The sequence below is a fragment of the Erinaceus europaeus genome, chromosome 1 (assembly GCF_950295315.1).
Source record: "Erinaceus europaeus chromosome 1, mEriEur2.1, whole genome shotgun sequence".
NCBI lineage: Eukaryota > Metazoa > Chordata > Mammalia > Eulipotyphla > Erinaceidae > Erinaceus > Erinaceus europaeus.
The window spans coordinates 33,084,711-33,109,613 of NC_080162.1; the positions used below are offsets into that span (position 1 = coordinate 33,084,711).

The window sequence follows — 24,903 nt, forward strand, 5'->3', positions numbered from 1 at the left end:
TTGAGTAGTGACTCATAATTTTCAGTATACAAGTCTTTCACTTCTTTTGTTAGGTTTACTCCTATATATTTTATGTTTTTGTTGCTATAGTAAAAGGAATAGATATCTGGATTTCAGCTTCTTCTAACTTAGTGTTTGCATAGAGGAATGCCACTGACTTTTGAATGTTAATTGTAGCCTGACACCTTACAGTATTGCCTGATGATTTCCAAAAGCTTCTTGCTGGATTCCTTAGGTTTTTCCATGTATACTATCATGTCATCTGCAAATAAGGAGAGTTTGACTTCTTCTCTTCCAATCTGTATGCCTTTAATTCCTTGCTCCTGCCTGATTGCTATGGCAAGAACTTCCAACACTATGTTGAATAGTAATGGTGATAGTGGGCATCCCTGTCTAGTACCTGATCTGAGTGGAAATGTTTCCAGTTTTTCACCATTGAGTATGATGTTGGCTGTAGGTTTGCTATATATAGACTCCACTATCTTCAGGAATTTTCCATCTATTTGCACTTTTTGTAGTGTTTTGATCATAAAGGGATGTTGTATTTTTGTCAAAGGCTTTCTCTGCATCTATTGATATGACCATGTGGTTTTTGGTCTTGCTTTTGTTGATGTGGTGGATCACATTGATTGATTTACGTATATTAAACCAACCTTGCATGCCTGGGATAAACCCCACTTGGTCATGATGAACAATCTTTTTTGGCTAGAAATTTGTTCAATATTTTTGCATCTATGTTCATCAGAGATATTGGTCTGTAGTTTTCTTTTTTGGTTGTGTCCCTGTCTGCTTTTGGTATCAGGGTGATGTTGGCTTCATAGAAGCTGGCAGGGAGTATTCCAGTGTCTTCAATCTTCTGGAAGACTTTTAAAAGTAGAGGTATTAGTTCTTCTTTGAAGGTTTTGTAGAATTCATTTGTAAAACCATCTGGTCCAGGACTTTTAATTTTGGGGAGATTTTTGATAACTGTTTTAATTTCATTAGCTGTGATGGGCCTGTTCATGTTATCCACTTAGTCTTTACTTAGTTTTGGAAGTTGGTAGGTATCTAAGAAATCATCCATTTCTTCCAGGTTCTCTAGCTTGGTGGCATATAGTTGTTCATAGAAGCCTCGCATGATATGTTGAATTTCTGAGGTGTTTGTTGTGATATCTCCTCTTTCATTTACTATCCAATTTATTTGGGTCTTCTCCCTTTTTTGTTTGTGAGTTTGGCTAAAGTTTGTCGATTTTGTTTACTCTTTTGAAGAACCAACATTTACTTTCATTGATCTTTTGTATGGTTTTCCTATTCTCAGTGTTATTTATTTCTGCCCTAACTTTAGTGATTTCTGTCTTTCTGGTTGCTTTAGGGTTCCTTTGTTGTACTTCTAGGTCTTTAAGATGTGCAATCAGGCTGTTTATTTGTGCTTTTTCTTGTTTCCTAATGTGTGCTTATATAGCTATGAACTTCCCTCTTAGGACTGCTTTAGCTGTGTCCCAAATATTTTGATAGCTTGTGTCTTCATTTTCATTGAACTCTCGAAACATTTTGATTTCTTCCTTGATTTTCTCTTTGACCCAGAAGTTGTTAAGAAGTGTACTGTTGACCTTCCACATTTTGGCACTGTTACTAATCTTTTGTTGATTGTAAAATGTTAGTTTAATTCCACTGTGGTCTGAGAAGATGCTTGGGATGATTTCAATGCTCTTGAATTGGCTGATGCTGTCTTTGTGGCCTAATATATGGTCTATCCTTGAGAATGATCCATGTGGATTTGAGTAAAATGTGTATTCCAGTTTCTTGGGATGAGTGACTCTGAAAATGTCCAATAGTTCTAGTTTATCTATCTTTTCATTTAGCTCCCTTATGTCTTTATTGATTTTCTGCCTGGATGATCTTTCAAGTTGAGAGAGTGGGGTGTTGAAGTCCCCTACTATGATTGTGTTACTGTTAATATATTGCTGTAGCTCTTTCAGTAGAAGTTTGATGTATTTAGATGGCTTCTCAGTGGGTGCATAGATGTTAATAATTGTTAAGTCCTCTTGATTGACTGATCCTCTGAGCATTAAGTAGTGTCCATTCCTATCTTTTTTAACCTTATCTGTTTTAAAGTCTATCATGTCAGATATGAGAATAGCTGCTCCTGCCCTTTTTTGTGGGCCATTGGCTTGTATGATAGTTTTCCATCCTTTCACTTTAAGTCTGTGTTTGTCTTGTTGAGTTAGGTGGGTTTCCTGTAGACAGCATATTGTTGGGTTGTGTTTTCTGATCCATCTTCCTACTCTGTGTCCTTTAATAGATGATTTCATGCCATTGACATTTATTGATATCAAAGACTGAAGGTATTTTAACGCCATTCTTGTAGAGTTTTAGAGTGTTTTGATATATGTCCTATTTGTGGTTGTCTGGTTGTTTATAGGAGACCTTTCAGAACTTCTTTCAGAGCAGGCTTGGTGATAGTTGATTCCTTCAACTGTTGCTTGTCTGAGAAGGTTTTGATGCCTCCATCTAGTCTGAATGACAGTCTAGCAGGATATAGTATTCTTGGCTGAAAACCTTTCTCATTGAGCACTCGATAGATATCTTGCCATTCTCTTCTGGTCTGTAGTATTTGTATGGAGAAGTCTGCTGCTAATCTTATGGGTTTTCCTTTGTAGGTGACTCTTTGTTTTTCTCTTGCAGCCTTGAGGATCCTTTCTTTATCCTTATTCCTTTCCATTCTAAGTATGATATGTCTTGGTGTCTTTAGGTCTGGGTTAATTCTGTTTGGGACCCTCTGTGCTTCTCTTATTTTTATATCTTTGAAGTTGTCTAGAGAAGTTTTCAGCTACTATGGCCTGTAAAATGCTTTCTTCCTCTCCTTCTCTTTCTTCTTCTGGTATGCCAATAATGCATATATTGTTCCTTTTGAAGTCATCCCATAGGACTCTGTTGTTGTTTTCAGCATCTCTTAATCTCTTTTTGAGATCTCTTACATCTTTTTTAGTTGTCTCTAATTCATCCTCAATCTTGCTAATTCTTTCTTCAGCCTCATAGATTCTATTCTCTCTGCCCTCTACTGTTTTCTGGAGTTCATCTATTTTGTTGCCCTGCTCTGATACTGTTTTAGCTTGTTCAGCTAGTTGCATTCTTAGCTTAGGGATTTCAGCTTTCAGCTCTCTAATAACCACGAGATAATTAGTATTTTCTTCCATATTCTCATTTGTTGTTCCTGCATTTATGATTACAGTTTTTTCAAATTCTTTACTCACTCCTGTTATTATTTCCTTAGCTAATGTTTGGATGTTGAACTCGTTATTTTGTGCTTCACCCTCTGGAGGACTTTCAGCTGGACTCTTGTCCTGGTTCGATTCTCCAATATTTTTTCATGTTGTTTTAACCATTTTATATATTATGTTATGAGTTCCCTTTATCAGTACTTTTCAAATTATTGATCACTATTCCTGGATTTACTTGTGTCTAAGTAAGTTAATTAAAGGGTTCACAGTAGTGGAAGTTAACATTTATTTCAATCCCTGAGTTGGAGCTCAGTTGTTAAAAGCCTCTTTATTTTTTTTTCCTTCCCTCTTGGTATGCTTCTAATTCTGCTTCTAAAAACCCCTTCTGTTTCATTTGGTTTAATCCCCCCTGCTTAACACTGTATTCTATTTACATAACCACTGTTAACTAAGCACCGGCATGCCTGCATGGCTTTGGTTTGATCCCACTTAAAGCTGCGGTCTATTTACATAAACCACTGTTAACTAAGCACCACCCTCCCTCCAGGGCATTGGTGGCTCAGTGGTAGAATTCTCACCTGCTCCGCCCCCTCTCCTTGTCACACCCTGATTTTCACCAGTCACTTTTTGCTCCACCCTCTCTATGTCACATCCTGTTTACACCCTACTTGGCAAGTATATATAAGGACAGGATTGTTAGTTTTAGTTTAGTTTAGCTTAGCTTGGCTTAGATTGTGCTGTGTTCCACATGAATAAAGACTGATCTGCATACCACTCAGCCATGAGTCCCTGGTCGTCTGTCTCCCGTCAGTGAAGCTCAGCCTGACATACTATGTGCACTTTACCCAGTGTACCACTACCCACCCACCCCCAGTGGCTAGCCTTTTTATCTTTTTGTGAAGAATAGGTATATTTTTTCCCCTCTAGGTTTATCACTGAGGCTCTGTGCCTACACTATGACTCCACTGCTTCTGGCTGCCATTTTTTCTACTTTTTGTTGGATAGGACAGAGAGAAATTGAGAAAGGAGAGGAAGATAGGGAGGGAGAGAGAAAGATAGACACCTGCTTCACCTCTTCTGAATCTTCTCCCCCTGTAGGTGGAGAGCCAGGGGCTCAAACTGGGATCTTTGCTTGGATCCTGTGCTTTGTACTATGAGCGCTTAAGCCAGTGCTCTACCACCCAGTCCCTAGTGGACTCCCCCCCACCCCCGCCACCTAACATGTGTTTATTCGGCAAGTGCAAGGGGGCAGAGGGTGTGGTGAGGCTGGTCTCTGGTGGTCAGTGGGGCTGTGGGTGGGGGGGCAGTGACTACAGGGGACTTAACCTAAGCAGAAGTGGTAGATGCCAGGAGTATAGTTTCCTGCTGCATCTGGGACACCTGAGGACAGGACAGAACAGGAACAACCAGCACATGCTTGTCTGGATAGAAAGTAGAGGCTTTGTCCTGACTGCAGAGGTGGGTGGGAGTGTTCATGAGACTGCCCGACTCCAACCATAGATGACCTCCTCCTCTAAAAGAATAGAACAATTGTAGCCCAAGAGGAGGCACAGTGGTTAGGATGTTAGACTTAAAATTACTAGGTCCCAAGTTTGATCCCTGGAATCATGTTCTGGCTCTCTTACTCTCTCTTGTGTTGATATATAAATAAATCTCAATAAAAAGAAGACTGACAATAATAATAACAGGAAAACCACAGGGCATCTCAACCAGTAATGGTCAAACAAGTCTGCTGTTGAAGCTACCATACCATGACATCATCTGGCACAGGACCGACCACATCAGGACTATGGCACTTCCCCCCACCCCCTGTATGGGATGGACCTGTCCAGGAATGCCAACTCAGCTGTGCCAGACAATCAGACTTTGGAGTAGGAAGGGGGCTGGAAAGAAAACTCCACAAAAGCCTCTTAATTGGAGGAGAATTTTGCAACTCTCTCTTGAGTCTCTGCTTCCTGTTCTGTCAGGGAGTGTAACTTCCCTTCAAGAGTCTATGCCCCTGGGGGTGGAGGGGTGAAGGAAGCCTTTAACAATGGAATAAAAATCACTTATTTGAGCCCTATGTAAAAAAAAAAAAAGTTAAGGGACACAGTGGATAGAACTGGTGGTGACTGTGCTGAGTGAAGAAAGGCAAGTGAAGGACAGCTACTATGATGCTTTTACTCAAATGTGAAATGTAGAGAATTGAAACAGGCCAGGCAGTGGTGCACCTGGTTAAGTACTCACATTACGGTGCACAAGGACCCAGGTTCAAGTTCCTGGTCCCCACCTGCAGGGGGAAAGTTTCATGAGTGGTGAAGCAGGGTTGCAGGTATTCTGTCTCCTGCTCTATCTCCCCTTCCCCTCTCAATTTCTCTTTTTCTCTATCCAATAATAAAGAAAAAATTTCAAAGAAAAACTAAAAAAAATTAACAATTAAAAAAAGAATTGAAACACATGAACTTGAGAAAAGAAATATATATAATCAACTCATACCTAAGACTTTGTCAGAACTACTGTGGTCATTGTTGGGGATGGGGTGGGGGCACAGAACTTTGGTGGTGGGGATGGTGTAGAACTGTACCCTTATTATCTTATAAATCCCTAATAAAAATAAATATAAATAGACTTCTCATATATATTGTAAAATATAATAAAATTTTGAAGTATAATAAAAATCACTATAAATCATTCAGAAACATTTTTTAAAAAGAATCTTTGTTTTGCTTCTTCTACCTGAGCTCTCTCCACTTTCAGAGTGTACTTATCTTTTAAAAACCTTCTGCTCAGGTTCGGGCTGTAGTGCAGAGGGTTAAGTGCACATGGTGCGCAACTTGAGGACCGCCGTAAGGATCCCGGTTGGAGCCCCTGGTTCCCCACCTACAGGGGGTTCACTTCACAAGTGGTGAAGCAGGTCTGCAGGTGTCTTTCTCTCTCCCTCTCTGTCTCCCCTCCCCTCTCCATTTCTCTCTGTCCTATCCAACAACAACAGCAATAACAACAATAATAATAACCACAATAATGATAAAAACAAGGGCAACAAAAAGATAAATAAATAAATATTAAAAAAAACCTTCTGCTACAGGGGTCACCCTCTCTGACTACTTTATTTTGATTCTCTCTCTTTTTTAATGGTGCACTGGGACTTTGCACCTGTGCCATTAACTGTGCATGGTGGACTCTATTTTTCTTCCCAATCTAAAGTAGATTAAGAGACAATGAAGGAGAGACACATACCTATTGTACATTACATTCCCACCTGGTGTTGGGGGCTCAAACCCAGGTCCTTGTTCATGGCACAGTGTGAGATTTACCAGGTAAAGCTATCTTGAAACTATCTCCTGGCCCCTCCTTTTATTTATTTATTTTTGTTGTCTTTTACTAAAGCCTTACTCAGTTCTTGCTTATTGTGGGGGGTAAGAGTGGTGACTAAATCTAGGATTTGGATAGTTGGACATGAATTATTTTTATTTATTGCCACTAGGGTTATCACTGGGGCTCTGTGCCAGCACTACGTATCCACTGTCCCCAGCAGCTATTTTTTTTCTTCTTTCTATTTTATTGAATAGGACAGAGATAAATTGAGAAGGGTGAGGGAGCTAGAGAGGGAGCGGGGGTGGAGGGTGGTGCACCTTGTTGAGCACACGTTACAGTGCGCAAGTGTGGTACTATGTGAAAGCTTGTTAGAGCTTAGGGGAGTTCTCCCATCCTTGGATGGAGGTCTGGAAAGATACCCCACTTGTTAGCCTCTCTCCTTATAGAGATGAGCCAAGGGGAAAAGTCTCCCAAACTCAGTTTCTCCTTGTTAGTCTCTCAAGCTCACAGAATGCCTACTGCCTCTCATACTTAGTTCATTCTCCTGCTAGCAGACCAAGTAGCTACTTGCTTCAAAGTTCATTCAAAGTTAACATATTCACTATAACTTTACCTTTTGATCATATAGGAGAACACACTCTATCATACACCCCTGCCAGTACCCCGGCAGTGAGACCCCATATTCTATTTCCTTTTGTCCTTTGATATCTGTGATTTACATCAAGCTTTGTTTTTCTCCTTCTCTACCTCACCTTACTGGTTTAACCCCTATGCTTTTCTCAAATACCTTTGAATAATTAACTTGCCTGCATCATGGAAACTAATTGTCTTGACCTTTATGTATCTCATCAGTTCTTGTCATACCAACCCCCTACCATGGGGGCAAGCCGATCTTTAAGAAACCTGTAATTTCTGACACATGTGAAAAATGTTCTTTGTTTAACTAGTATAAAAGCCTGTACCCATCTCCACATAAATAGATGTTCGTACCAGAATATCTCCCGATGTCTCTTTCTATATCACACAGTCACTAGAACTGGTGAGGGAGGGTCGGAGGCTTACCCCCCACCCCGGTTGGAGCCACTCCACATGAGCATCAGCACGCAAGGATCTGGGTTTAAGCCCCTGATCCCTACATGCATGAGGGAAACTTCACAAGTAGTGAAACAGGGTTCTTTCTGTCCCTCTCCATCTCTTAGCCCCTTTCCTCTCCCCCTTCTGGTTGTCTCTATTAAATAAAGATAATAAAATTTTTTTTAAAAAACTAGAAGGAGAGAAAAAGACACCTGCAGACATGCTTCTTCACTTGTGAAGTATCCCCCTTGTAGGTGGGGAGTGGAGACTTGGACCCAGATCCCTGTGTAAGGTAATATGTGCGCTTACCAGGTGTGCCACTGCCCAGGCCCCGGACATAAAATTATTTTTGCATATGCTACCTCCCTCAGCCTCATTTTTAAAAAAATAAACACTATTTCCTTACTTACTGATTGTGTTGTGTTGAAATCCTACACTCTGTTTAGTCACTATCACTGTATTTAAATTCCTTCTTGAATGAACACAAGAGTCCCCCTGCTCACCTGGGAGAAACCTGACAATATTTGCAAGTGGGAAGCATAGTGCATCACTGGCTGCATACCCTTAGAATGTGCAAAAATGAAGTGGTTTACCTTACATAAAAAATACCTCAATAGAAGTGGCAGCTTTCTGGGGATGAGAGATCAGTTGACAAATGGAGAGGTTAGGGACAGGAGGCAGGATGGCTGCGCCGGGGCGTGTGATACACGCAATGCTTCCAAGTGGTCACCAGGTGGTGGCGCTGTTCCATAGGAACGCAAACACCCTACTGGTACACAGTAAAGGGCGCCTCTAGGGCAGGGAATGGAGGGTGCCGGGGTGCACCTGAGAAGGGCTGTAGAGGGTGGCGTGAGACTGCAGGGAGGGTTGACTAGCACACTGGGAACGGGCAGGAGTGGGGGAGAAGGAGGGCTGACTGGAGCATGCTGGTGGAGAGCCCAGGTTGACCAGGAGAGTCAGAGGGAGGTGGGGGTGCCAGGAGAGTGGACAGGGGTGTGGTGCATGTGACATACTGGAGGGAGGCACACGATGGTCAGTCAGGGCAGTGAGCAGGCGGCGGGGAGCTGGGAGGCGGGGGCTAGGCAGGGCAGGGCACACAGGAGGCCCACACACTGGTACTTAGGTCTTTGATGGATGAAACATCTAATCTCTTCAGTGTTGCCTCTGTCTCATTCAAGATGACCCCCAATCCATCTGAGCCAGGGCTCACCTGTCCTCTTCTCCCAGAGGAGGCTGGACAGGAACTTGTGGACTGGGGTGGGGATAGGGGCTAGAGCCCAGGGTCGGGCTGTTTAACTAAGCTGACCTTCGCTTGTGAGTGGAGGTTATGCCTCACACCTGGAGCACCAGAGCCCAGTGACCAAAGTGTTGTATGAGCATAAGAGTGTAGCTGTGGGGGACTGGCAGTGGTGCATAAGGTTAAGTGCACATAGTGCACTCAGTGCAAGGACTCAAGCAAGGATCCGGGTTCGAATCCCTCAATCCATACCTGTAGTGGGGTTGCTTCACAAGTGGTAAAGCAGGTCTGCAGCTATCTATCTTTCTTTCCCTCCATCTACTGTCCCCTCTCAATTTCTCTTTGTCCTATTGAATAAAAAATGGAAAAAATGACCACCAGAAGCAGTGGATTTGTAGTGTCAGCACAGAGTCCCAGTGATAACCTTGGAGGCAAAAAAAAAAAGTGTAGCTGTGTTAATGACACTCTCTGGACACCAATACTTCAGGCTGAGAATAGGAAGGACAGCCATCCATAAGCCCTCCAAGGTGACCCCCCCCTTGTACTTCCCAGGGGCCCAAGTTGGTAGTCTTGGGCTGGCCTTAGCCAAGCATCTGGGGTTCTGGATGCAGCTGTGTGCAGTCCTCTGCCAGGGATCGGTGTGTCCCAGGGGACATGTCTGTGGCCTGAAGCTCAGGGCTGCTCAGGCTGCCTCCTGCTTTCTGGAGGTGGGGATGGGCACCCAGCTTGCCCTCTCACAGCCTGGACTTGCTGAGCCTGCAAGGGGGCAGGGAGCCAACTGAGTCCACCAGTGTGGCTACTGGGCTCAGCTCCTTCTCCAAGCTCCTTTGTGTTGGTCTTGCTCATGGCCCACAGGGCTGCCCAACCCTTCAACTTCCTAAGAGAGACTTGAGCTTCTTTCTTTCTTTTATTATTTTTTTTGGGTGAAGAAGTGGGTGGGGAAAGGTGGTGGTGGTAAATTAAAAAAAAAATTATTAATTTAGGAGGGCATATGTAATGCTGGAGATTGAATTTGGGGCCTTCTGCTTGTGAGTCCAGTGCTTTACCCACTGCACCACTTCCTGAGAAATTAAAAATCCCTATTCAACATTTACAGTAGTGGCTAATTGAACAGTGGCTCCAAAGATAACAGATCTTAGCTCCCAGAGTCTGTGTGATGCCATTTGGAATAGGGTCTCTACAGGGATGATTGAATCATAGGACTGCTAGTTGAGACCCCTGGGCTTATCTGGGTTGGGGCTTACAGACAATGATAAGTGTCCTGTTTGGGCAGGGGCAAGAGAGATTAGACAGACAAGCCATGTGAAGATGGAGGCAGATATAGGAAGGATGTGGCCACAAACCCAGGACATTTGGAACCCTAGAATCTGAAAGAGGCCACAAAGGATAGCTACTACACTCCAGAGGGAGCTTGACTCTGCCAACACCTATTATTATTTTTATTTTTGTGGAGCTGGTGCTTGTCATGAATAATTCCAGAAAGAAAGAGAAAGAGAGAGAGAGAGAAAATCACAGTACTGAAGCTCTCCTTGGTGCCATAGCCAACTCCCTTGTGGTGCTTGGGCTCAAACCTGAGCCCTTCATATGCAAGGCCTATGCCTTACCCAGTGAGATATATATATATATATATATATATATATATATATATATATATATATATACATATACACACACATATATATATATATGTATATATATATATATGTTATCCCTTTTGTTGCCCTTGTTTCTTTATTGTTGTAGTAGTAGTAGTAGTTGTTATTGATATCATCGTCATTGTTAGATAGGGCAGAGAGGAATGGAGAGAGGAGGGGAAGACAGAGAGTGGGAGAGAAAGCTAGACACCTGCAGACCTGCTTCACCACCTGTGATGCAACTTTCCTGCAGGTGGGGAGCCAGGGACTCAAACCGGGATCCTTACGTCGATTCTTGAGCTTTGCGCCACCTGCACTTAACTGCTGCGCTACTGCCCAACTCCCCCAATGAGATATTTCTGCCCCTGTCTGCCAATACCTTTGTTTGACCTGTAATCTCTTGAGGTGGAAATAAGGCACTTTCTGCCAAAAGTTATTATAGAATGAACTGGGAAATGTGTCCCATTTGCCTGGAAAGTTGTCCTTTATCACAGCTCTGGCATCTTGTGCCTGAGTCTGTCCCCAGGGGTGGGCTGTGGGAGGATAGTGCTGTGATGGGATCAGCACCAAGCCTTACCCGAGTGTACCCATCACGCCCATCTCAGCAAGGAGTGACAAAGGCGCCTGGACACTGGAATGACTGCCCTCCTGTGGCCACTGCCTGGCTGCAGGCTCAGCTTCCACTGCCCTGTGGTAGGGGCTGCCTCCTGTAGGCCCGAGAGTAGCACACAAGGACAAAGTCAGAACACACTGGGGATCGGGCTGTGTGAGTCCAGTCTCCCCCAGAACCTGTTCTTTGGGAAGGGACAGCCTGCTGTTAGAGATCCCAGGCTGGAAGGCACAGACCTCCTGGCCTAGAGCTGGGGGACTCTTGGGAGGGACCTTTAAGCAGACTATCTCTCCCAGGGGCACCTCACCCTGGGGGTCTGATTACAAGGAGTTCTTAGCCCCACCAGCACTGCCTAATTGTGAATGTAATTAGCTGCTCTGTGGCACCCTCAAAATTAGCAAGTGGCTAATTGTGTCTGTAATTATCAACTGCTTCCACAATTAAGTAAGTGAGTGAATTTTGTTAAGTCATTGTGGATGCAAGTTCCTGCCATGAAAAGTCCTGGGGGTGGGGCTGGTGAGCAGTTCGGGGGTGGGGGTGGGGGGCGCTGGTGATGGGATCTGATCTTGCCACTTATTTGTGGGGTGGGCCAGGCAGCAGCCTTTCATTTTTAGGGGCAGAGTGTCTGTGGGGCTGGGGTGTGTGCTTGGCATCTGCCACTGCACACGGGGGCTCCACTCTGCAGCTCTGGAGCCAGGAGGACGGGAGATGAGAGACAGTGCTATAGCTAGACTTGGGCAGGGCTGGGATGGCCCAGTCAGAAAGCTTCCAAGGGCCACCGCACCTACTGAGGTGGACTGGCTCACCTTTGGCTTCAGTTTGGGTGGTTGTGATTGCCTTCCTAGAAGAGGGTGGTGGCATAGTGGGGAGGAGGCCAGGAGGCCAAGTGGGGTGTCAGCATGAGGAGAGAGGAGCACAAGCAGACTGCTGAGCATATAGGAGACACCTGGTCCCAGTCCCTGCAGCGTAAGCTCCAGCTTTCCTCAGGTTCCCTTTCCTCAGGTTTCCTCAGGTAGAAAGTGTCAAGTCTGGGTTTTTTGTCTACTTAATTGGGTCTACCTCTGGTCCCAGGTACAGGGTGGTGGGAGCTCCACTCATCATTTACTCATCCATGTATAAATCTATCCATCCCTCCCTCTGTCCCTTCTTTTCTCCCTTCATCTGTCCTTCCACCCATCTGTCCTTTACTCCTCACCAACACACAGTTCCTGTGCCATGCTCAGGCTGTGCTGGGACTGGCAGGTGGTGAGGAAAGTGAAAGAAAAACTGGGACTGGAATGTGGGGGGAGGGCAGAGAATACAAGCCAGCAAGAGAAACAGTAGGCCTAACCCCATGGGGATGTCAGATGGGCTGAGCTGAGACCAAGGAAATGCAGGAGTGGGGGCGGGGGTCAGCTCCTCAGTAGGTGGGCACAAGGCTGTCACCAGTCTGCTCAGAGTCCGGAAGTCATCCCACCTGGATGCCTTTCTGCTGCCTGAACAGAAAACCAGTCTTGGGGAAGTTACCCAGGCCCCCAACATAGGGTCAGGAGTTCAGGGCACCAAGGGGCCATCCTTCCTCCACCGCCCCAGATCACTCTGAAAGTTCAAGGGCCCTGAGAACCTTGTGTAGATAAGCCAGATTCCCCTGGGTCTGTGGTCCTCTCCTGCGGGCATGTCTTCATGAGTGAACTTACCCTGAGGCTAAAAGGATACTAATTGTGGAGGGTGTAGGCTTGCTGGACATGCAGGCTGGGGTTTCTAGGTGCATAACCAAGTCCCTCCCTTGCAGTGTGGGATAAAGCTATGTGTATGTGTTGGGGGTGAGGTGATGAGGACCACCTAGCCTTGGACTGCATCTCCCATACTGCCACATAGTAGCACTAAATACCAAGAGTGTAAGAAATTCAAACCAGGTCTCCCCACAGTTTAGTAAAAGTAGGAGAGAGAACATATCTTGTGTGTAAGTTAGCTTGACTTACATCTTTTTAAAATTAGTTTATTATTATCATCATTATTATCATCATCATCATCATCATCATCGCCTCCAGGATTATTGCTGGAGCTTGGTGCCTGCACTACAAATCCTCTGTTCCTGGCGACTGACCATCTTTTTTCCATTGTCGTTTTATTTTTTATTTGATAGGACAGAGATAAGTTGAGGCGGGAGGGGAGATAGAGAGTTAGAAAGAGACAGTGCTTCACTGATAGTGAAGCACTTCTACTTTCCCCTCTGCAGGTGGGGAGTGGGGTCTTGAACCAGGGTCCTTGTGCATTATAACACATATGCTCAATGGGGTGTGTCATTTCTTGGCCATGACTTACAACTCTGAAGACATTAGAAATATCCAGACAGATGGCGGGTGGTGCCTTCCATTGTTCTGTGTCTCATAAGTATGAAGAGTGTGGGCTTGGTTTTCTTTTCTTTCTCTCTTTTTGCTACCAGGTTTATAGCTGGGGCTCGGTGCCAGCACAATGAATACACCACTCCTAGTGGTCGTTTTTTCCTTTCTGTTTTCTCTTAAAAAATGTTATTTATTTATTTATTATTGGATAGAGATAGAAATTGAGAGGGGGGAAATAGAGAGAGAGAGAGAGAGAGAGGGAGAGACACCTGCAGCCCTGCTGCACCATTTGCAAAGCTTTCCCTTGCAGGTGGGGATTAGGGGCTCAAACCCGGGTCCTTGTGCACTGTAACGTGTGCTCAACCAGGTGCACCACCACTTGGCCCTTCTATTTTCTTTTATTTTATTGCATAAGGCAGAGAGAAACTGGGAGAAGAGGGGGAGGTAGAGAGGGAGGGAGAGAGATAGACATCTCACTGCTCATGAAGTGTCCCCCTTTTCATGTGGGGAGTGGGAGCTCAAACCCATAGTAATGCGCACACTTAGCTGGGAGTGCCACTGCCCAGTCCCCTAGGCTTGGTTTTCTTTATACTTGTATTCCCAGAGCCTAGAACGGTGTCTGGCATAAAGTGGGTGTGTAGACATGCTCGATGAATGAAATAATCCCACTCTGAACACTCAAGCCTCCCACCATCCCTTTTCTGTTGCCCCTGACCTCCATGGGCAACTTGAACATGTGGAGAAAAACCAGCCAGGTGGAGACCGACTATTTCAAAGGGGACTTTATTTACTCCGCTGGAGCAGCGCGCTGAGGCCCGACTCCATTCCAGTACACAACAACCCCGCAAAGCCGCTACTCAGTCTGGAACCAAGACCGCCTGGCACTAAAAACACATTGAAAACATCGATGCTCTTCCCTTTTTTTTTTTTGTCCTTTTTTGTTTTTGGTACAAAAATGATACAAACAACAATACAAAATAGTTGTGCTGTTGACGATTACAAAAAAAGTCGGAACGTCTGTCTAAGCGCGCGATGCTCAGAGTTGCAGTGTGAATACATCATACTCTGCTATCTTTTCCCCAGAACAACCACGGTCATGCGGGCTGCTACACATTTTTTGTCCATTCTCAGAAAGAAACATGCAAAACAAAAATCTGGATGGAAAAAGGAGAGAAAGAAAAAGAAATGCGTTCCAATTTTACATAGAGGTGGTCCCCCCACAGTCCCATGGCACTGAGTGGTCCCTGTGTTATGTCCACCATGTTGCTGTGAGCTGTTTCACATGACGTTCTGTGGGGTGGGGGGATTTATTTTGTTTTCCTTTATCATCATCATTATTTTTGTTGGTGTTTTTGCATTGGCAGAAATCTGAGACTCTCCTCTCCTAACTTCTTACATTGGAGAGAACAGAGTTGTCCCAAAGGACCGTGTAGTGTGTGGGCCAGTGCTCGTGCTAGAGAAAATGAGGCATCTCGGAGGGCCTGACAGTTGGCCATGACCTTGACACTTTGGTGGTGGAGGACCTAGCACTTTGGATGTGCTGAAAAACACGAGCACGAGAAGACCTGCCTAAATAGGAGAGGAGGTGTTGAGGCCCCCGGCTTGGGTACCTTCCAGCCAAGGCCCCTCTACCCAACAGTGCAGGGCTCTCCTGTTTACAGAACAACAACAACAACAACAAAAACAAAAAACCCTAAAGGAACAAAATCATGCCCCAGCACTTTGCCAGCACCAACTCCAGGCCTCCAACTGCCAGGTCCCCTGATCACAGACACATTATATCTATAAGCTACATAGGAGAGACATTTGACACTGATTGTATGCTTAGCTAAAACTAGCTAACTCATTGGCCTCGGAATGGAGTTCCGAGATGAATCTGGGAGGGTGTGGAAATCCCCATCTTTCTCCACCTTCCTGGGGGTAAGAGGGGCTGCCCAGGGTGGGAGTGAGAAGGTCAGCTGTCTGTATAGCAGTCTGGAAGCAGGGAGGTTCCAGGAGGGCGAGAAGCCGCACCCCAGGCTGCAGCCTCAGCCTGTGGAAGTCAGGCAGAAGGTAACAGGAGGCAGGAGACCAGAGAGGGGAGAAGAAGGGAAGCAGGGTAAGGGTGCAGACACTGATGTCCAGCTCTGCTAAAGGACAGGGCAGAAGGGCAGCTCCTGGTCCCCGGAGGCTTCCTCAGAGTTGGTATTCACCATGCCAAGTCCCGGCAATTTTTCTCAGAGGTGGTTCCAGGGCCTGAGGGACCCCCACAGCTGCCTTGACTGCTCTACCACATTTACACTTACAACTTTGATTGGAGGATAAACTTTCCTCAAACAGATAAGATTCCAGCTCCTATCCCTCCAGCCTAGACCCCAGAACTACCCACAACCAGCCGGCCATACCCCCAGGCCTGGGAGTGATTTAGCAGGGCTAGAATGCAGGAGAGGTCCCCTCCAAGTTGCAGGCCATCCCTCTGCGAGCTTCAATTTTGGGAAATTCAGCTGTCTGCAGGAGGACAGGACCTCTAGCATATGGCCCTGTGGTGGCTGTGGATGGTTAGAATGGACAGACTCTCCCAAGGGTCATGCACCAAAACTTGGCCCATAACCTGGCTCTGGGAGGAAGGATGGAGCTAGATGAATTTGGTTGAGGAAGAACCCTGACGTCCATGGGCACATCCACACACCTCTCTCTCTCTCTCTCTCTCTCTCTCTCTCATACACACACACACACACACACACACACACACACACACACACACACACACACACATTCACCTTCCAGGCTGAGGCTTGTTTAGACAAGAGAACAGCAAGAGCAATCAGGTGACCAAGATTGAGAAGAGGGGACTTGGGGAGATGTGAGAGGTGTACCCCAGCCTCTGTCACCTCAGGACTCTGATGAAAACATGGAAAGACATGTACCTAGGGCCTCCATCTCTTCTAGACTCCCTGATGGAGTCATGGAGAACATGCACTCCAGTCCCCTACGGCCCGACATGGAGACATGGGGAGATGTATGCCTCAGTCCTCCATATCCCCCCAAGTGACCGTTGTCCCCAGGACCCCCAGTGGAGAGGTGGACAGTATATACCCCAACCTCCCATGGCCCCTAGTCCTCCCATGTCCTCAGGTCCCCCATTTTCTCCCAGTCTCTCCCATGACTCCGGCCCTCTGAGATACTACCTGAAGAAGCAGCACAGGTGTGGTGAGGCCCTGAGGCAGCCAGCTCTCTTCAAAGCTGGGACATCCCTCTCCCCAAGAGGGCTCTGACACCAGTCTTACCCTGGGTGGGTGCTGGCCTTCACCTCTTCCTTGGGGATCCAGAGAGCAAAGAGTCCCCTCAGGGGTGCTGCCTCCTGCAGAGACTGAGTCACTGTCCTGTCCAGACATTCTTCCAGGGGGTGGAGGGCAGAGGAATATGCCAGCCCCTTCTCATGAGACACAGGACAGCAGGGGTTCCCTGTAAGTCCTGGGACATACTTCTTTTGTTGTCCTGCAAGTGACCCCTCCCCTGGTATCCTTGGAGGCCTACCAAACCCCTCAGAAGAACAGCTCTGAGAGTCACTGAGGAAGGAAAGGGGCCGTCCTGTTTAGTGGACGTGGTCCAGACTCACCAGAGGGATGAAGAGCAGGCTCTCCTGGCCATTTGAGGATCTTCATGTCCCCTCTCAATTCAAGAGCATCAGGTCCAGGATACTCGATCAAGTTCAGGGGGGCAGGCAGGGTGAAGATGCAAGAGCTCCAGGGAGGGTTGGGGCTCAAGCTTCCAGCAGCTGCAAGCTTGGTTCAGGACCCCCTCAGTCTACAAGTCAGGGGGTGGCTGGTTCGAGAATGGCCAGATGTGGGGCCTGGTGCCTGTTGGCTTGGTCATAGATGGAGTCTGATGGGAAGGGGTGGAGGGAGGGCTCATACCAGGGGCTTGACTGGCTGTTTGGACTGTGACTTTTTGGGACACATTTTTCTCCTGAAATAAAGGCATTGGGGACTTGGTTGACAGCCCACCCTGAGGGAGGCTTAACAGTTGATGGGTGAAACTCTATGTAGGGCCAGGGCAAGAGTTTCAGGGATGGCTCCTCGGAGCCCTGCAGCACCTGGGAGTCTGGCGGTCAGAAGCCTCGTGAGAACCAAATGTACATGATCACACTTGTGGCCACCAGCTAGGTAAATCCCAGGGGAGCCTCCTACTGCTGGATTGGAAGGGGGGCTCCCCACCCTTTGATGGGTACCCTGATTTTGTACAGCAAATTGTGAGGGCTCAGAGGGGCAACTGGGATTTGGACTTCCAACTATCTTTATCTCGGCAAAAAAAAAAAAAAAAAAACTTTGTTGAGTCACTCACAATTTTCTCAATAAACCAGAAAAAAACAAAAAGAAAGAAAGAAAGAAAGAAAGAAAAAAAGAAAGGCCTGGAGAAACACATTCTCCCCCTTAACTGATGTCTTCAGAGATGGGTCTAGCTGGGACAGGGGGGACACTCAGGACTTGAGGGGGCCTAGGTCTGTCTGCTTGCTTTCAGTCACTCCTGAGTTTGAGGAATCTGATACATGTACCAAAAAGGCACTTTCATATATATATATTTTAAAAACAGTGCTTCTGTTCTAAGAAATTCAAGTTAAGACAGAGTGCCTCTCGCTCTCCTTCGTGGTCAGTCGGCTATTGTGAGGGGCGGCCGCAGGGCGAGAAGTGTTCATGCTAGACAGCTCAATGTGGGGGGGGGGCTGGGGCGGGAAGGGACCCCTAACACACCCTAAATGACACGTCTGCTGGCGGCTGGCGGCCGTGGCCTCCACCAGTCCTGCTCCTTCCTGTTTGCCGGAGTGCTGTTCTCCGTCTGGTCCAAGTAGGGCTATTCCTCTTCACCACCTCCATACATGTCTGCCAGCTTCTTGAACCGGGGTCCCCAGTCGTTCAGGTAGTTGTAGTCTTGGTCCCCGGAGCTGGAGGAGTTCAGGGAGCTGACAGAGCCCGCGGTGGACCCACTGCCCTCATAGTCGAACACCAGCAGGGAGTCATAGGGGGGCGCTGTGGGGTCATTGTCAGCTGCCCGGAGGCCCTGGGGGTCAGAGTGGAGAGTGAGACAGAACAGAAAAAGGGGTGATGGTAGCAGGAGGTGGGTCAGGAGGACAGTCACAGAGTGTGTACATAGTAGGCACTTGGTTCTCAGGGGTTAAGGGGAAGCTGTTCTGGGGAGCAGGCAGGGATGGGCATCTGTGAACTGAACTGGGATGTGTGTGAGTGGCACCCACCTCGCTGATGAAGTCACCGATGTCACCTGGGTGGGGCACCACGGGCCTGACCGGGTACTGGGGCTCAGCACCCACTGGCCGCTCGTCCACCCGTCTCACCCCGGGGGCCTTGCTCAGCACATGCTCCATGGCCTCCGGCTGCTGTAGCTGACTGAGGTCATAGTCCTGGGGTGAGGAGCAGAGTTAGAGGGAAGAGGAGATGGGGCTGGGTGTCAGGCAGGGCCGCCAGAAAGCCCATCAACTTCTATCCCAGGCCCAGTTCTGTGACCGCCAGCTACGAGCACACCACTGCCCTGGCCCTCCACCCCTCCACTCTGCTCCAAGTCCTGATGGTTTTCAAGACATTTGTAGGTCTTCACTCCATCCCCCCAGGGCATGCTTCACCCACTCGGTGTTTTCCAGGCTCTCACACGGCCCAGCTCTGTGCCCACTGTGTGGGCTGCACATGTTCCCCACTCCTTCCTGCACCCTCATGGGGGCTGCTGTTACTGCTTTGTGGAGCTCCAGACTTTCATAGGGGATGGACTTGCTCTGAGAACCCCCCCACCCCCCATAGTTCACAGTGAACCCAGAGATCACGCGGGAACCTCCCTAAGTCTGCTCTCTGAGGTGCCCTGTGCACTGCTTCCTGGTCAAATGACAGCCCTCCGTCCCCCACCCCAGACTGGGAAGTGTCCTCTCCCTCCATCTCTCCCAGTCCCCCAGCACTGGGCTGGCGTTGGCTGGTTCGGGAGGGAGGAGGGTGAATGCATATGAAGCACACATTGTGCAAGGCCTTGGAGGAGGAGGCTAGTGTGGTGGCCAGCCCAGGGTGCCCGCCTATCTCTGTGTGTCCTGACAGGAAGGTGAGCTGCGTGGCCTCTGACTGGAAGAGTGTGAAAACCTTGCTAGTGAAGACGGAGATCCAGGCTGGCAGCGGCTCACCTGGTCCTCCTCACCACCTCCTTCCTCGTCGTACTTGAGGATGTTGTCACGCACGTCGTCCTCAGGGTCGATGAGCAGCTGCTTCGTGTGGCGCTCCTTCTCCCGCCGTTTCATCCACACAACGAACAGTAGGACCATGGCTGGGGGAGTAGGGGGATACAGGACAGTGTGAGTGGGTGACTGTGTGTACGCATGCAGCTGTGTGTGTGTGTGTGTGTCTGTGAATGTGCACGTATTTGCATGTGTGTCTGAACATGTGCACTGTGCACCTTTGTGAGCGTGCATAGGCAAGCTTGTGTGGTATTTTCATATCCATGTGTGCACATCCATGTACAAATGGGCAGCTCATGCAAGTGTGCATGAGTACATGCATGCAGTGCCTTGTATGCCTAGGTAATGTGTATATGCATGTGTGCACACACCCATATTGATGTATTCACAAGTAGAACGTGTGTGCCGGCCCATGTGGATGTGCACATCTGCTTGTGGGTGTGTGTGAATCTGTGTGCATGTCATGCATGAAGATGTGGGGTAAATATATACATGTTTGTATAGGTGCACAGTGCATGTGTACTCACATGCATATGAAGTGCACATATAGGCACAGTATGTGCTTGTTTGCTTTCTGAGACTGCACTGGGCTGGCTCCACCTTTCTTTTCCACTCACTGTCCAGCCCTGGGTGGTTCTTAGAGATATTAATTTTATTTTTAAAAATTAAAAAAAATTTAAAAATCTTTATTTATTTATTGGATAGAGACAGCCAGAAATTGAGAGGGAAGGGGGAGATAGAGAGGGAGAAAGACAGACACCTGAAGCACTGCTTTACCACTCACAAAGCTTTCCCTCTGCAGGTGGGGACTGGGAGTTTGAACCTGGGTCCTTGTGCATTGCAACATGTGCAGTCAACAAGGTGTCCCACCACCTGGCCCTCCTTTTTAAAGGGGGGCGCCGTGGGGTCATTGTCAGCTGCCCGGAGGCCCTGGGGGTCAGAGTGGAGAGTGAGACTTATCTTTTAAGTTTTATTTATTTATTGGGTACAGAGAAATTGAGGGGGGAATGGAAGATAGAGAGGGAGAAGGCGAGACCTGCAGCATTGCTTCACCACTCATGAAGCTTCCTCCTGCAGGTAGGGACAGGGGGATTGAACATGAATCCTTGCATATTGTAACATGTGTGCTCAACTAGGTGTGCCAACACCTGGCCCCAGTTCTTGGAACTCTTTACCTACTTGCTTCATTTTTACTGCACCCCCATTGGAGGAGGGAGTCAGCCAGGCACTCATCTGGGGGCAAGAAGGGTGGCAGGAGGGACTTGGGCAGGAGGACATGCGGGCAGGTGGCTTGAACTTTGGAAGTGATGGAGCACACTCCAGGTTCCAAGGGAAAGACAGAGGTGAGCCAAGGCCACAGGGCTTGCTAACCTCACTGGCTTGGCTTCTGGGTACTGTGATAAGTCAGGTTCTGATGCTCAGAGTAGCTGGAGAGACCACTGTGGGACTGATGGTGTGTCCCCTGCATATGGAGTGCAGAAGGGCTGGTAAGGGTGACTGGGACATGGAGAGTGAGTTCTAGAGGCCAGTGGTAGTAGTATCAGCCTCATGGTACACTGATGTATAGACTAGAGGTTGGTTGGGAACCTGCCTGAATGACCCACTAGGTGCTCAATGTCAATCTTGGGGATATTCATGAAGAAAGGAGGGAGGAGGCATGAGGAGGAGGGTAAATAGGAGGAGAGTCCTTCTGAGAGGCCTGGATGTCCTTAGCTGGGCAAAGCTGCCTAGGAACCTGGCAGAGGCAGACATGCCCAATGACCAGTCCCCAGCCAGCCTGACTAGATGCTCTGGAGAGATAATTTCCTTCCTTCCTTCCTTCCTTCCTTCCTTCCTTCCTTCCTTCCTTCCTTCCTTCCTTCTTTCTTTCTTTCTTTCTTTCTTTCTTTCTTTCTTTCTTTCTTTCCTCCTCTTTTTCTTTCTTTTAAAGAATTTTTTCTTGCCATGCAGGCTTTTTATTATTATATTTATTTATTTATTGGATAGAGACAGCCAGAAATCGAGAGGGAAGGGGGTGATAGAGAGGGAGAGAGAGAGACACTGCAGCACTACTTCACCACTTGTGAAGCTTTCCCCTTGCAGGTGGGGACCAGGGACTCGAACCTGGGTTCTTGTGCATTGTAACATGTGCACTCAACCAGGTGCACCATCACCTGGCCCCAGAGGTGACTTTCTAGGGGTCTTGGATAAAGGGGTATGGAGCTAACCCAGGAGTGTTAAGAGGAGAGGTAAAGAGGAGAGGCTGTGAAAGGGTGTGGTCCCGAATGGACACAGAGCCCTTCCTGCCCTGCCTGGGCTGCTCCAGCTAGGGGACCCAGCTTGGCCCACTTGAGATTCAACCTGGTGGGAGACCTGGGCATTACCATGTCTTCTACTGTCATGAGGCCAATTTTTCAGGCTGGGTGCCGGTTTGGTACAGTGCCAGCTGTGAGGGGGTCAGGGCTCTGTGTCCCTACAACAAACAGTAAGATCTTGCTTGGGTCTGGGGACACAGAACAGTGTGAGTAGGTGACTGTGTATGCATGCATGCAACTGTATGTGCATGTCTGTGAATACACATGTATTTGTATGTGTGTGTGTGTGTGAGTGAACATGTGCGATGTGCATGTGTGTAAGAATCATCCCACCATTCCCTGCCATAGATCCCAGGGTCCCTGTAGGGGGCATCCCCTCCCAATTGCTCTCAAGCCTGTTAGGTGAACCTGGTCAACTGGAGGATTTTGAGGCTCACCAGGGCAGGTGGTGTGTTCTGTCCTTGGCTGGTGACTGTTTCCAAGGCAGAAATGCAACCTTGTCAATTGCCTAACACTTAAGTATGGGTGAGGCATGGCTAGGTGGCACTGTTCCCTGGCATTTCTGGGGAGCTTTGAGGTGGTAGCTTCATGGATGTAAGTGGATGAAGAGCCAGGCTATGGATCAACAAGTCACTGGGTTGGGATAACTTTCCAACTGGGTTAGACCCAGTTTCCTTTTACTATATGAACCAACTCAGCTGGGGTTCTTTCTTTTTAATTTTTAAAAATACTTATTTATTTACTTATTGGATAGAGACAGAGAGAAATCCAGAAGGGGAGAGGAGATAGAGAGGGAGAGAGAAAGAGAGACACCTCTACCTCTGCTTCACCACTTGTTAAGATTCCACCCTGTAGGTAGAGACTTGGGGCTTGAACTTAGGTCCCTGCACATGGTTACTCAAGTGGGTGCACCACTCAGCTGGGTTTCTGTAAGGGTAACAGCAGCAAGATGAGGGGAGCCTGGGATCCTGCTTCTGGCCACCTCTGGATGCAGCTCTGGCATGCTGCACCCCAGAGACATCATACTCACTCAGCAGGATGACAATGCAGATGAGGATGGCGACAATGGCACCAGTGCCCAGACCGGCTGCTGCCACTGCGCCCACCGTGGTGCAGTCACCATTCTCGTCACATGGGCACACCTTGACCTTGATGATGGATGTGTTGGACAAGGGAGGGTTCCCAGAGTCTGTGACTACGATGGGGACGTCATACATGCCAGCCTCCAGGTACAGGATACGCAGGCTGAGCTGGGCATAGTCCCCTGGCACAAAGTGACACAATAGGCTCCATTCAGTCATAGCTGACCTTCTTTACTAAGCAAAACTTCCAAAGGGGCAACTGAGAGCACAAAAACCTGAAGTGTCTGGTTAACATACAGACACAATGCCATACATGCATGTCACATAATCACACATGTGCACACACACCACACCATGCCACACCACATGCCACGCCACGTGCCATGCCTCTCCACGACACACCACACCACACCACACCACACCACACCACACCACACCACACCACACCACACCACACCACACCACACCACACCACACCACACCACACCACACCACACCACACCTTGAAAATAAAATAACTCAGTAACTCAAGAAAAACTGTAGCATGTAAAATGAGGTAAAACTTTTCTTAAAGGGGCTGGACCTTTAAGAAAAGTGGTATACATGGTTAAATGCACATGTTATCATGAGCAAGGACCCAGGTTTGAGTCCTTGCTCCCCACTTGAAGGATGGAAGCTTCACAAGTGGTGAAACAAGTATTGCAGGTGTTTCTCTGTCTTTCTCCTTCTCTATCTCCTCTTTTCCTCTCAAATTCTTTTTTTTATTTTTAAAGTATTTATTTATTTTTCCTTTTGTTGCCCTTGTTGTTTTATTGTTGTAGTTATTATTGTTGTTGTTATTGATGTTGTTAGATAGGACAGAGAGAAATGGAGAGAGGAGGGGAAGACAGAGGGGGAGAGAAAGACAGACACCTGCAGACCTGCTTCACTGCTTTTGAAGTGACTCCTTGCAGATGGGGAGCCAGGGGCATGAACCTGGATCCTTACTCTGGTCCTTATGCTTCGCGCCACATGCACTTAACCTGCTGTGCTACCGCCTGACTCCCCTCCTCTCAAATTCTTTCTGTCCTATCAGATAAAAAGGAAATGGCTACCAGGAGTTGTGGGTTCATTGTGTTGGCACATTGTGTGAGCCCTGGTGATAACCCTGGTAGCAGTAAAAAAAAAAATCATTTTCCTAGTATATAAAGAGCTTTACAAAGTGAAAGAGGGGTCTTACAGGTGAATAAAAATGGGCTTCAGCTTCTACATGGGGTCATCCATCTTTGCCCCAATGACCCATGTACTTCTCTGCTGTATGCTTTTTCACTTTCATGATTAAAAGTTTAAAATATCAGAAGGGGGAAAAAAACCCTATGAAGAATACTTAAAGAGGTGGTGGTGGGTAAAGCCTTCAATAATGGAATAAAAACCACTAATTTGAGCCATATATATATATATATATATATATATATATATATATAAAGAGAGACAAAGTCATGGGACATATACTCAATGGGGTACTACTACTAGTCAGCATTTAAAAAGACTATAATGTGTCCTTTGGGATTAAATGGATGGAACTGGTGGTGACTATGCTTAGTGAACTAAGTAAGGAAGTGAAGCACAATTATGGATGATTTCACTCATATGTGGTATATAGAGAAATGAAACAAATGAACCTGAAACAAGACAAAATATATATGGGCAACCTATGTCTATGACTTTGAGAGAGCTATAGTGGTTACTGCTGGAAGAAGATGGGGTGTGGGGAACAGAACTTTGGTGGTAGGAGTGGTGTGGAATTATACCTCTATTTTCTTGTAATCTTATAAATGACTACTAAGTAACTAATACATATAAAATTAAATGTACAACTATGTATTTAATATATTAAAAATAAAAAAATAAAAAGCTTACCAAGTCATCTGGTAAAGTCAAGTCAAGAGGAAAAATATCCTCTCAAAGAA

At 47.1% G+C, this 24,903-nt stretch overlaps 1 protein-coding gene across 1 annotated transcript in view; it reads right to left on the bottom strand.

Annotated features, from left to right (window-relative positions):
• Positions 1-14,140: 14,140 nt before the first annotated feature.
• CDH4 (cadherin 4) overlaps positions 14,141-24,903 on the bottom strand; it is a 572,130-nt gene continuing 561,367 nt past the window's right edge. The window contains exons 13-16 of the mRNA XM_060180138.1: positions 22,903-23,136; positions 19,528-19,667; positions 18,604-18,768; positions 14,141-18,410 (exon numbers count right to left, since the gene is read on the bottom strand). Of these exons, the coding sequence (XP_060036121.1) occupies positions 18,204-18,410; positions 18,604-18,768; positions 19,528-19,667; positions 22,903-23,136 (746 nt within the window). The 3' untranslated portion in view covers positions 14,141-18,203. The remainder of the gene's footprint in view (positions 18,411-18,603; positions 18,769-19,527; positions 19,668-22,902; positions 23,137-24,903) is intronic.